Below are 14014 nucleotides of genomic sequence, written 5' to 3' on the forward strand. Positions count from 1 at the left end.
TCATTACAGCATCCCTGTGTCCAAGCAACGCCTTCATCTAGTATTCCAACTCTATTGACGGTCTCTGCCTGGACCAACAGTCCATTTATTCTATCACTTTTTCATTGCCACTTAACACCTGATGTCCTTTATTGCTTTCTTTATCAGCTCAGACTCCAGTCTTTGAGGCAAACCATTCCCCAATGTCCCAATCCTTTTGCTTCCTCTTACTTTCTTATACTTGCTGAACTAGGCCATGCCCTGGCTACCAACCCCGTGGCTACCCTGAGCCGGCACCTGTGGAGCGGGTCACTGAAGGAGGAAGTCACACACCTTTGTTGGCTCACCTCACTTTAAATTCTTAATCACCAGCTTCAAGTGGACCCTGAACACTGCCTGGCTAGCCTACTGCAATCCACCAATTTTCTCCATGCACAGTCTCCTAAGCAACTATTCTGCACCTTCTCTTCTCTCCTCCAAAATCTCTTACTCCCAGAACTTCACTGGCAAAATAGAAGCTGGCCAAAGAAGACCTCCCCAGGTCCCACCGTTACATCTTCTCATCTTCTCAGGTACATCTGTGCCTTACCTAAGGCCCTTCTCTTCATTGCTCACTGTTTCCATTTCATCTCCCCTGCACATGAACACTGCCCCCACCATTCTCTTCTGTCTCCTCAATTCCCTTAGATGCCATTCACAAATGGCGTCTATAATATCTCTTGACCCTGCCATCCTCCCTTGGCTACTACCTCTTGTTTCTATTCCCTTTTATGAGAGTTTTCTATTCTTACTGTTCCTACCTGCTCTCCTTTTTATTTTTTTTTTAAACTCCAATCTGGCTTTTTATACCCTTACCCGACCTCACCTCTCTGAAATGCAATGGACAAGTCTTAGTATTCATGATACCTACCTGCAACATTTGAAAAGGTGCTTTATATACCCTTTTCCTCAAAAGACTTCACTGTCCTAGTTTTCCAATCTCATCGGCCACTCCGTTTCTAGTCTGTTCTGTGGGCTCCTCATCATCAACCCGATGCCTAAAGTCTGGAATGCCTCAGGCTCGGGCCTCAGACTATCTCTTCTCTCTCCCATCACTTCTTCACTGATTTATCCCCACCCATGGTCCACCTACCCATTAGTGACCCTCTCATTTATGTTTTCAGACCAGACTTCTGCTCTGAACCCTGATTTCTATAGCCAACCACTACTCAGCATTGTATTTATATCTTTATGTGTATATTGACTGTTTTTCTCATTCCACAAGGGCAGAAATTTTTATCTTTTCTATTCATTTGATATATATCAAGCGCCCAACAATACATAGCATATATGAGTTCAAATATTTGTCAAATGAATAAAAACAAGTGTCACATCATTCCCTCATTTAATTAGGAAAGATCTTCATTGAAGAAGATGTCTGAGAGATTCCTTATGACCACCATTATGTGTTCATACTGAAAACCAAACATACAAAAGAGAATCAAGTGAACATAAGCATCTATTTGAATATCTAAGGTAAACAGAAGTTTTAATACCATGACACTGGTATTTTCATTAAATTCTTCATATTAAATTTGATAACACTGAAGAAAGTGTCATAAATAATCATAAAGGAGGATAGAATAATTATGCTTATTGAGTATAGGTTTTAAAAACAGATTAATAAATGTAAATAATCAAAGAGTACTTCTGACAGGAATGTTTTTTGTAGTATGTCAAGATTGAAGGAGTGACTCAAGTTTGTGATGTGAAATTTCTTAGAATTCTAATTAAGTATATATTATATATACAAAATTTGCTTGATATAGCACACATATTTTTGCTAGAATTTTGGTTATCTGTGAAGTAACAGTGCAAAATGATAGATTATATGTCAAATGAAAAGTAAAATAGTTTTCTTTGGGGGGAAAGTTTACCAGATACATAATATTACCACCTGGCGTAAGTCAAATAATACAAATATAATTCAACTTCACATTGGTGAAAATATATACATTTTTTCTTCAGAAAAATTATCATCATTAAACTTGGAAATTTATATCAAATTACATACCAACTGCAGGACTATAAAAATACTGGACAAATCTATTTTCCGGTTCTGGTGATTGAAAGGTGTGAACAAACTGATGAGTAGCACTAGTTTCATTTTTTGCTACATCTTCTAGATAAAATGCTTGTTCCAGAAGGATCTGCCATTGTACTTGAGTTCGACGGTGCCTCTGAACTGAGTAAATAACCTAAGAGAGAGAACAGGGGTATGTCTGTCAGTGTTCTGATCCAACGGTGTTCAACTCCCCGTTAAGGCAAGTTTTGGTTGTTACAACAATGAGAAGTGCTAGTGGCATTTCCTGGATGGGGCCAAGGAAGTTAACATTCAGTAGTATAGGTAACAGTTATGTTCAGTGAATAATTCTCCCTTATTTTCTGTGGGCAGTAATTATAAATCTGACCGAAATATCATTAAGTAATATAGCTTTAATTAATAAAGTTACCTGTTTATGTAATTTCACCAGACTTTTTTCACTCGGATAGGTATTATGCTTTTCATCAAAATCTTCATAATCATCCATGTTCCTACCCATTTTTTCCTGATACTCTGTAGGGCACTAAAGGGAACAAGTAGATTTTTTAAAATCTTATTTGCAAAAAGATAAAAATTTTATTTTTATTAAAAATCTTTTATTCTGAGGCATTTCTAATTTTAATTTTCTCAAAAATATCTTCCTTTATTGTCATTTCTAAATAGTTGGAGGTTTTGTTGATAACATTTTTTTAAAAAAATGTTTTAAAAGATGCATTGAGCCCTGGACAGTGGCTCAGCTGGTTGGAGTGTTGTCCCATACACCAAAAGGCTGTGGGTTCACTTCCCAGTCAGGGCATTATACCTAGATTGCAGGTTCCATCTCCAGTCGGGGTGCATACAGGAGGCAACTGATCAATGTTTCTCTCTCACATTGTTGTTTCTCTCTCTCTCTCTTAAAAAAAAAAAAAAAAGATGTACTGAGTTTATTCTTACCTCTATTAATATTAATCTTTGTGCTTAGAAAAACTAGCTGGGGATGAGTAAGACAGAGGAACATTGCCTACACGAAGCACCTAGTATTTAAAAGGATCTTTCTAGGTAAGCACCTAATGAAACTGTCAGTTATTTTCCCAGCTAAATAACGAAGAAAAATCATAACAAATCCAAGATGTTGAATTTTTGAAAAGAATGGTAGAGAGAAAAAAATACATGCTTTAGAGTTATCTGCTCTGCTATTAGTCATCTATTATCTATACGAACTTGGACAAGTTAGTTAACTTCTCTGAATAGGTCCCAAAAAGTATCAAATATGAGAGAAATGATTAGAGAATTGATTTTCATGACTAGTATCTTAGCCAACAGAACACTAGCTAATACTCAGTATAATAAATTTAACGTATAGGAAAAGAGATAGTTCAGTGATTCTGTAGCTGTAGAGAAGGTATTTGGGGAACTTATGTGTTGAATAATCATTTTTGAAAGTACATGAGTACTCAGTGCAATAACAATACAGTAAAATCTTAATTGTGTGGCTTCTTATATAAATATCATGTTAAATATCTCCTAATGTCATTTCTTTTAGGAAGCTGATCAAAACAGATTATTAAGACCCTCACTTACTTTCTTACAGGAGATATGCCTTTAGTGACCACATTCAATGACACTTCATCACTGTGCTACAGCAGTTGTTTGTCATACATTACTAAATGTAACCTCTATATCCACATTTCAAAGCAAAACATTGCAAATAATTAATGTTAAACTTGTAATGCAAAGGAACAAATTCTATGTACACATTACTACTGATTTATGGTCAGTATTTCCATGAAAATGAAAAGCAGTTGCAAAGACTTCAGTCATAGGCTGTTTCCATACTTTCCTGATGTTTTTATTATAAAAAGTTATATTTCAAAGGAAAATAGATGCCTATATTAATTACCTTTTTAAGTATTGTGTCAACACATTTTCTCAATGGGTGGTTATACTTGATGCTTTCACTCACTTTACGAACCTCCTGTACAAATAGTGAGGAAAAATGAAAATATTTCCATTTTTATACATTGGCTGTTTCAAATCAGAATGCTCTAGGTACCATATAAATATATATATTCTCATAAGTTTAACTTCAACTCAAAGTATTTAGCATTTACATGAAGCTCCACGCACTGAATAAAAGTTCTTAAGAACACAAGTAAAAATACATACAAAGTTATACGAAGTGGGGCAAAAGTAGATTTCAGCTGTGAGTTTAATACAATAATTAATTAATAATAATACAAAAACTGTTTCACATACTCACAACTGTAAACCTACTTTTGCTCCACCCAGTATAATAGTTCTCTGTATATCCTCACACTTCCTATTATCTTCTAGGTTTACTCTCTTATCATTTTCTTACTTGGCACACAAAGATGGATAAACATCATAAAAAAGTCACGAAGGATCAAACAAACTTTGCAGCCCTGAAAGAATAGGACTATGCTCCTTTACCTTGCTTATCAACTTAATTATCTCATCATCTAAAATACAGTGAAGAAACCAGAGGCAGCAGAACAGGTCCCGATGTCACAAAGCACCCACTCCTTTCCAGTGGGAGAGCACACAGCTCATGTTTCACCCATGTCTGTCTATCAAGAGCACACTACAGGCCAGCACTGTGCAATGTGTAAGGTCACCACATCCCACACCAGAGAGTGGGGTGGGAAGACATGGCGTCATAGCTGTTTGACTAAGATCAGAGTCTAGTGATAAAATAATTAAATAGCCGAAACCGGTTTGGCTCAGTGGATAGAGCGTCGGCCTGCGGACTGAAGGGTCCCAGGTTCGATTCCGGTCAGGGGCATGTACCTTGGTTGCGGGCACATCCCCAGTGGGAGATGTGCAGGAGGCGGCTGGTCGATGTTTCTCTCTCATCGATGTTTCTAACTCTCTATCTCTCTCTCCCTTCCTCTCTGTAAAAAATCAATAAAATATATTTAAAAAAAAAAAAATTAAATAAGCAATTTTATGAGTATGAAAGGCATAAAGGGGTTAGGGAAAGGAATCTTTAGAACCAATAGTTCTAAGAGAATCATAATATTCTATAATTTTAATAACATTTTGTAAAAGTTGGAACCACTGTTCTAGATAGAATAAATAGCATGTACAAAGGCTGAGAATCAAGGAAGAATCAAGCAGAAAATTAAAAAGAACATTCTGATTGTTGGGTAGAGAATGGCCTTAAGGGATACAATACCGGAAGCAGGAAAACCATCTGGCATATAAAGTTATGAAAAAATATTTGTGACTTATATGACAAAAATTACTATCATTAATATAGGGAGAGCTCTTGCAAATCAACAGGAAAATGGAAGAATGCAGAAGAAATGCAATAGGCTGATAAATGCCGGAAAAGATATTCAAGCTCACTAAAAACAATTATGAATTTTAAAATGAGAATGATTTTCTCACAAAAATCATAAAAAAATGTGGGGAAACCAGCCCCCCTATACACAGTAAAATGTGGGAGGTAATTTAGAAACACCCATCAAAACTTTACACATGCAGACCCTATGAATAATCCATATCGAAGGACACTGCTTCTGTCAAGCTTAATGAGCTTGAAAACGCATTATTCAAATAGGAATGGTGAGGAGACTGCTGTGTAATTTATGATGGACTGATTATTACATAAGAAGCATGAGTAGGAGTCAGCCCATCAAAGGAAGGGGCAAGGATATTCCACACAGAGGGACAGCATGTACGGAGGTCTTGAAGCAGAAAGGAGCAGTTTCAAGGAACCAGGAGTCCAGTGTGGCCTCGGGGACAAGAAGAGTGAGGGCCTGAGAAGCACTGGGCCGGCTGAAGAGTGACTCCAGCAAAGCACTTCTTGGTGTCCTCAATGACACTTTATTTTGAGATCAATGAGTAAGGGTTAAACACAGGGGTAACGAGATGAGACTTGGGTTTTTACAATTTTTCATTACTACGCTGCCTTAAAGTTTTCTTGACTTGTTATTAAAACTTGAATATGAACTAGTTATATATTTACATCTGAAATATTACATATTTCCTTTACATTCTTTCATCATATTAAATCAAAATAAGTACTGAAACAGTTAACTATGGATATTTGCTATATTTGTTACAGAAGTAAGTTTCCTTCAAAAGTTTATAATTTTTACAAAGTGTGGAAGGGATTTGAAATATTAGCTTATTTTCTTCACATAAAATAATGTAACTTTGAGCTCCATCATTACTGTGCCTAATCGATTCTTTACTATGCAGGCCAGACAACATGCATGAAGTCAGGCTAACAGGCAATTTTCAGCAGAAATAAGTAGCTATTTTTCCCTCTCCCAAATCCGCTTCCTTGAAAAATGACAAAAGGTAGAAGTGACTTCTTTGGTCAGGTAGCAAATACCCTTTGAATAGTTTGACATGGCTTATAAATTTTATTAATGCATCAGAGAATAGACATATGGATGTAGTATACATTCACTTCAGAGAGAAACATAAAAACACTAAACGGGTCTTTATAAAACTGCATGTGGAAGATTTTATAGGTAGCTGAAAAATATAATCACTAATTACAAAAAAATAGGTGACTGAACTTTGTGGTCTGTTATAACATGTATTCAAACCAGTGTGCTTTCCCTCCAAGTACACTGCACGTATTCATATTCTTGTTCCATGCTCTACTCTGCACACCTCCACCAGACTGACCACCCTACACCACAGGATCGTGTCTCCTCCCTGCTTGCGAGGTGCAACGATTCCTTGCTGCTTTCAAAATATGGTCTGGACTTTTCAGTGTGACAGTCAAGGCCCCGCTACTTGGCAACAATGTGTTTTTCAAACCTTACAAGCTTTATCTTTCCAACACAAACCTTATGCTCAATTAATGTGGTTTTAAAACCTCGTGATATCTTGACCAGGATGCTGCCAGTTATAGAATATTCTACCCATCCTTCCTGGCCCAGCTCATATTTCACGCCTCCTCTGATCACGATTCAGAAGTGAGACCTCTCTATACTAGAGCATTTCCTTTGTATAATTCACATCACATTCACCATCTATAATAATAAAAGCATAATACACTAATTAGACCGCACATCCTTCTGGATGACCTTCCAATAAAGCCAGGGCTGTGAGGGAAGCCCGGGTCCTGGGTGCCTGCCGGCAGCCGGGGGAAGGAAGGCCTACTCTTGCACGAATTTCGTGCATCGGGCCTCTAGTATAATATAAAGGACTGTACAGTTCTCCAACGCTAGATAGTTAGTATCCTAATGGAGAATGAAGTAGGAATTAGCTGAAGAGAGTGGAGAAAAGAGCATTGCAAGAGCTTGGGAATAATGTGTTCAAAGAGAAAAGAGGCAATGAACGCAGTGGTTAAGAGTAGGGGTCAGAGGCAGGCGTGGCTGGCATGGCTCAGTGGTTGAGTGTCAACCTATGAACCAGGAGGTCATGGTTTGATTCCCTATCAGGGCACATGCCCAGGTTGTGGGCTCAATTTCCAGTAGGGGGCGTGCAGGAGGCAGCCGGTCAATGATTCTCTCACCATTGATGTTTCTATCTCTCCCTCTCCTTTCCTCTCTGAAATCAATAAAAATATATTTTAAAAAATAAAGAACAAAATTTAAGTCTAACATCCAACCATGTGCTAACAACAAGAACAACAAACTAACTGTTATCCAAAAGGAGATGCAGCATGCTGTGGATTGCAAGGTTTAAACTTCTTACCTCCATGACATCTTCTAAAGTCTCTTCTGCATCTGCTTTCTCTGTCATCAATTTGGCTGCCTTAAAATACGTTTTCATCAGTAGATAACCTCTTTTTGCTCCATTCCAGTATGACCGAGGGATTTCCACCAAGCCATACCCCAACAATAACACAAGAAGAAATAAACCCCATGTGTTAGCAGCAGCGATCCCAATCGTCTGAAGCTGGTTCCTAAGAGGACAGAAGCAGATAGCTGTGATAAATTTTCAACAAAACAGTAGAATGAAACTAACTAGTGTTAAATAGTTTTTCAGAGAACAATTACCCTAAAGGATGGCTAACATTTTATATGAAAAAATTAGACCTTCAAATCCTCAACTAATAGTGGATGTTATTCCATATTTTTCTTCTTAGTAACATGGATTATTCAGATATTCTTTTTGAGGAATCTATAAAGCACATAATTTGTTATGTTTCTTGATGAAATGTGTTTACACCTACAAATATGAGATAAAAATTTTATAAAATGGAAATACACACAGAAACAATGTTTCTTACCATTCTAAGTGCAAGTGTGGGTTTACAGCTACATAAATTAGAAATGCTCCAAAAATCAGCAAGTAGGTGCCATAATAGATCGCATTCTCAATCAGTGCGGTTTTGATCTTTCCCGTGATGGAGAACCCTCCTGATCTTGCATATGACTGCATAAAAGGTAAGAGAATCCTAGACAGTTGGAAAATATATGATTAAAATCACTTGATATGTCTTTGTAATTTCCAATACCAGAAAAATGTGAATCTTAATTTTAGTGTATAGTTCTTTTCACAAATATGATTTTGAGTAATTATTAATACCAAACAAACATGAATATTTTTGTAATATTAAATATGTGGGAGAACAGAGCACATTCCTGGCAACAACTGAGGCCAGAGTAACCAGCAGAAGATATAACAGTGAGTGATTTATGATGAGTCTAATACAAAGGCTTGAAAGCCTTTATGAAGAGCTTGGACTACATCCAAAGAGTAAAGAGCAACCATTTTCTTGAACCGAAAGGAGACATGATCAAATTTAGTTTCCTAAAGACTGATAAGGCTTCAACATGCAGAATGCACTTAAGAGGAACAAAATTGGAACTATTTGTGTGGTAAAGAACAGGAGAGGAGAAGACTCGTTGTCAATACACTGATTTTGAAGTTCCTAGGACACATCCCCAAGGAGCTGCACAGGAAGTAGTTGGCTATCCAGCTTCTTAATTCAGGAGCCAGGATTAGAAATACAAATAGATTCAGAGTCCTCACCATATCAACGGTACTAAAGTAACATCAGTACATGAGTTCTGGAAGGGCGAGTATGGAGACTGAGGAGCAAAGGACCGAAGCTGACCCCTGAGCAATACCTAGTTTTAAAGGAGAGGTAGAAAGGCAAGAAGAGGGGAGGCCAGCAAAAGAGACTCAGCTAGAACAGCAGAAAGACATGAAAGAAAACCAAGAAGTATGTATGGTACAGAAACCAGGAGAAGCACGTTTTAAAGTGGAGAGAAAACAACAGAATCAAATGCTGCCAAGAGGTCAGGAAAATTAAGAAATGTGTGTGTGAGTAGAAAAATGGGGGCAGAAAAGAGCTCAGTGAATTGAGGAAAGAGCAAGCAGTGAGCAAATGGAGGCACTAAATCAGACAATTCATTTAAGAAGTTTGGCTGGGTAGGATAAACTATGATATACTCATAAAATGGAATAGTTTATAGAAATGAAAAAGAATACTAGTACACATCACACAACAGAAAAGAATCTTCCAAATATATAAGCAAAATGAGAAGCAAAACGTATACTGTATACTTCTGTTTCTAAGTTCAAAAACAGGCAGAACTCATCCATGGTGAGGGAAGTCAGAATCATGGTTCTCTTCGGGAGGGTAAGCCTGGGAGGGGGGAGGGGTATGAGGGAAGCTTCTGGGGACTTGGGCAATGTTCTTTATCGTCATCTGAGTGCTGGCTACACGGGTGTGTTCACTTTGAAAAAAAGTCAAACCAAACAAAACCTGTGCAGTTTTCTACACTAATTTATACTTCAATTACACAGTCTCCAAAAACATATAACTGTTGTAAGGAATAAATCATTGAGGTGGAAGATAGAAAGTTGGAGAGGGTTGGGATTTGAGAAACTTTTTTGTTGTTTTTTTTTTATTTGTTAAGGGTGAGAGAATTGTGCATGCTTTGCCAAGCACAGGTGAGTACAGGTAACAGGAGCTGGAGGGAATGGGTCCATATTTCAGGAAGAGGGATTAATGTTAAGAGTGGGGAAGGAAGGAAGGATGGGGAGAGAGGTGGGTACATTTGTTGGTGAGAAGCTAAAAGAGCTGCCATCTGATGGCTTTTATCTTTACTAAGAGGTTGACAGTAATGATGGTCAAGGAGAGAAGGTAATGTTTCTACGATATGAGAGAGTCACAGGGGAACAGCAGAGGCTGGAAATGACTGGAAAGATCTGTTGTGGGAAGAAGAGCAAGCAGACTGGAGAAACAAAGGAAAAAAGTTGGCAATGCCGAGGGCCCGGCTGAGTTCACCGAGCACCAATTCACAGGGGCACGACGCTCCCCTGCTGCGTGGGTTTGCTCTTCGACGGTTAAGGCCTCTCGTTTTAGAGCTCAGTTGCCTGCCGACTTCTTTAAAGGTTCAGTAGGCAGTGAAGTGTGAGTCTGCAGCAGAGCTGAAGGACAAAGCTCTAGCAGGTAGAAAAAAAGATTTGGAACGATGCATCGCAGGTCAATGATACCATGGCTATAATTAGAGCTATGCAGAGAGAGTCAGGTAACACGATGACCACATGTGGGACCCTAGGGGACATTCACATTTAGGAAATGGACACAGAAATGGAGCCCATGAAGGAAACGCAGAAGGTTGGGCTAAGCAGAGGGTGACGATGGCCTGCACAAGAGCAGTTTCACACAACAATGGGGCTGGGAAAAGACCGAATTGGATAGAGAAGGCCAAGAGAGAAAGCAATAACTAGAAGGGAACAGTGACAAGGAAAATTATTCTTTCTAGTTTCTATTTATTGTTTGTGTTTTTCTTTTCAGTTCTTTTCTTTTCAGATGGGAAAGACTTAAACAAGCAGAAAGGGAAAGGAAAAAATAAGTAACATGAGTAAATTCTAAAATATGAAGGCTCAATGAAAAATAATCACTTTTCATTTTACTCTAGCCAATATTTTAAAAATTTTATCCTTCACTACCACTTACCATGTTAAAAACTGCGATGTCCAGTATACTACCCTCCAGAAAATTGGCATGATTCCATCAGGAATGTAACTCCATGGCTTGAAACACGGATGTGGACTGTTTGATAACAATTTAAAGCAAATTAATCATAAATGGTGACTAATTAAATGAATTACACAATTAATTTGTATATGGCAAAGTTTATTTGCATTCAGATTTTAAATTATTGACTTTAACTTGTAGATTTTTATATAAAATTCAAAGCTAATTGTCAAACTAAACAAACACACACAACGGGAACAAAACAGTTTGGGATGCAATGTTCACCCAATAGACTAATAATGCAACTGTATTTCAAAACAAATGCATTGTGAAATTAAATCTCTTGTATGATTTCCTTAAATACTGATGATTACCTTTAAAATACACACTCACCCCATTTGTGGGGTTGGTTATTTTGGGGAAGGGGAGCGGGGAAAAGAAAGACATTGGGTGTTTAATTCCTGGAAACTGAAATGCTAACTAATCAGTTACTCCGGCATAACTCCTATGGAGACATATGCCAGCATCTATACACAATTCAATTGGAATTTTCTGACGATACGTGTATCTGACCATAGATCAGTGATGGTGAACCTATGACACGCATGTCAGAGGTGACACGCGAACTCATTTTTTTTATTTTTCTTTGTTAAATGGCATTTAAATATATAAAATAAATACCAAAAATATAAATCTTTGTTTTACTATGGTTGCAAATATCAAAAAATTTCTATATGTGACACGGCACCAGAGTTAAGTTAGGGTTTTTCAAAATGCTGACACGCCGAGCTCAAAAGGTTCGCCATCATTGCCATAGATCAGGGGTCCTCAAACTACGGCCCGCGGGCCACATGCGGCCCGCCGAAAACATTTATCCGGCCCGCCGGGTGTTTTTGCCGCCGCTGCCTGTCCTGCTTAGCAGCCGACTCGTCCGGGCCCGCAGTGCGCATGTGTGGAATGTCTGAGGGACAGTGAACTGGCCCCCTGTTTAAAAAGTTTGAGGACCTCTGCCATAGATCCTTCCATTAACAGTCTTTCTAGACTGTAAGGGTATCCTTCAGTCCCAGGGCTTTCCATATGCACAACTGCTGCTGATTTATGTCCAATTTTTCATGATGCTTCAAAGGGAAGTGCCTACATTTTAAATTTACCCTTATTCGAGTTAGATTTAAAAAATAAAATAAAAGTCACACAAAGAAGCATGCAAATACTCCTTAAAGCATTGGCAAAAAACACAGTCAGCGTTTATTAGCTTTCACTCTGAGCAGTGTGCACTTGAACAGTAAACTACCCATGCTGCTGGGAGTTAGCCATGTTTGGCCAGTTGTGTAATTCTTTCGGGAAGGTAACTGCTACGAGCAGAAGAGAGCTGACAATTTTCAGTGCAAAAATTAAAAGGCAGCATTGAAATCAATGATGAGAAACTAATGTTACGCTAAAATGTTTTCCTAAGAAAGTCTGCCATTCTTCGTCTTTTCTATTATGAGATTTCTCTGCTGGATTTTACCTTTTACAATTAAATGTGTTTTTGTCCTTTGAGCCACCATCTACTCTAATTCTGGCCACACGTTCTTTAGATTCTCTTCAATAGTGTATCTTGTGGATTGAAAAAAGTATGCAATACAGGCATAAACATACACTTCTTTCCTACCTTCCACATAATCCTATCTAATAAAGAGGGAATATGCTAATTGACCCCCACGCTGTCGCAAAGATGTCGGCACCCACAGTCAATAAGGAGGGAATATGCCAATTGACTGCCCCACCCTCAAAGATGGCGGCGCCCACAGCCAATAAGGAGGGAATATGCTAATTGACTGCCCCACCCTCAAAGATGGCAGCGCCCACAGCCAATAAGGAGGGAATATGCTAATTGACTGCATCACCCTCAAAGATGGCGGCACCCATAGCCAATAAAGATGGAATATGCTAATTGATTGCCCCACCCTCAAAGATGGCTGCGCTCACAGCCAATAAGGAGGGAATATGCTAATTGACTGCCATTCCCTCAAAGATGGCAGTGCCCAGTCCCCTCAGCCTCGCCGGGGCAGCACACACGTGGCATGACTGGGCCCGCCCCCAGGCAGGCCTGGCCGCTCCACGTGCCTGCCTCCGAGTCCCCCAGTCCCCTCAGCCCCCAGCAGCCCAGGGCCGTCGGAGGCTCAGGTAACCAGGGCCGGCAGAGGCGTGCGCTGCCGGAAGTGGCAGCAGCAGAGGTGTGATGGGGCGTCACCTTCCCCTGATCGCCGGGTTGCCTCCCGCCCCTGAGGGCTCCCGGACTGTGAGAGGGGGCAGGCCAGGCTGAGGGACGCCCCCTCCAGTGCATGAATTTTCATGCACCGGGCCTCTAGTTTTCTCAATAAGACCCATTTGCAAAAACATGTTTAACATTTTTTGAAATAAAAAAATTCATCTTAGGGTTGAAGGTAAACAAACATATACAAACACAAAAAAACACTAGATCACTAGATTTTTTGCTTGGAAAATTAATATGAATTCAATAAAACCTTTTGATAATTTGAACTTTATTCATTTTCAGTCTAAAACTCCAACAATTTCAAATGATGTGATATATGAAAGAAATATCCCACATATAAAATTACCCTCTTGTCCTTTAATACTTGACCTTGCATATTAGGCAAAAGAGAAAATGCATGCCCCATTTTTTAGGTCTGAGAGCAGCTGAGGTGAAAAATAGCTTTTGGAAATCACATTCTAAAAGGGGTTGAAGCAGGATTAAAAAATCTAAGTTTTCTGAAGTTTCTCATTAGCATCTACTAAAAGGCCTTGTGCACAACAATAAATCTTTAAAATTGATGTGATATTTAAATTTAAGCAAAATACGACGTAATTAAAAGTCTACCAGCAAAGGATGGAGGTGGGAGGAGGGGGTGAGTAAAGAATGAGAATAAACTTTTATAAATATAAAATCCAGATGGTAAACACTGACAATTTTTGAACAACTTGCCTTCTACAATATGTAAGGAAGAAAGGAAGGAAGGCAGGAAGGGAGGGAGGGAGGGAGGTAGGAAGGGAAGGAGGGAGGA

The 14014-nt window shown here is 38.8% G+C and overlaps 1 protein-coding gene across 17 annotated transcripts in view; it reads right to left on the bottom strand.

Annotated features, from left to right (window-relative positions):
* The window catches only part of LMBRD2 (LMBR1 domain containing 2), a 45302-nt gene that overhangs the window by 20710 nt on the left and 10578 nt on the right, over positions 1-14014 (bottom strand). For 16 of the 17 annotated variants that reach the window (XR_002829621.1, XR_002829620.1, XR_002829618.1 and 13 more), the window contains 6 exons: positions 10947-11042; positions 8262-8429; positions 7724-7934; positions 3942-4016; positions 2472-2585; positions 2033-2216 (listed from right to left, as the gene is read on the bottom strand). Coding sequence is in view for 11 of the 17 variants with exons in the window: in XM_023754991.1 (XP_023610759.1) it covers positions 2033-2216; positions 2472-2585; positions 3942-4016; positions 7724-7934; positions 8262-8429; positions 10947-11042 (848 nt within the window). In the remaining 6 variants the exon portion in view is untranslated. The remainder of the gene's footprint in view (positions 1-2032; positions 2217-2471; positions 2586-3941; positions 4017-7723; positions 7935-8261; positions 8430-10946; positions 11043-14014) is intronic. The other variant, XM_023754997.1, reaches the window with a different exon arrangement.

This window comes from Myotis lucifugus, unplaced genomic scaffold, assembly GCF_000147115.1.
Source record: "Myotis lucifugus unplaced genomic scaffold, Myoluc2.0 scaffold_68, whole genome shotgun sequence".
Classification (NCBI taxonomy): domain Eukaryota; kingdom Metazoa; phylum Chordata; class Mammalia; order Chiroptera; family Vespertilionidae; genus Myotis; species Myotis lucifugus.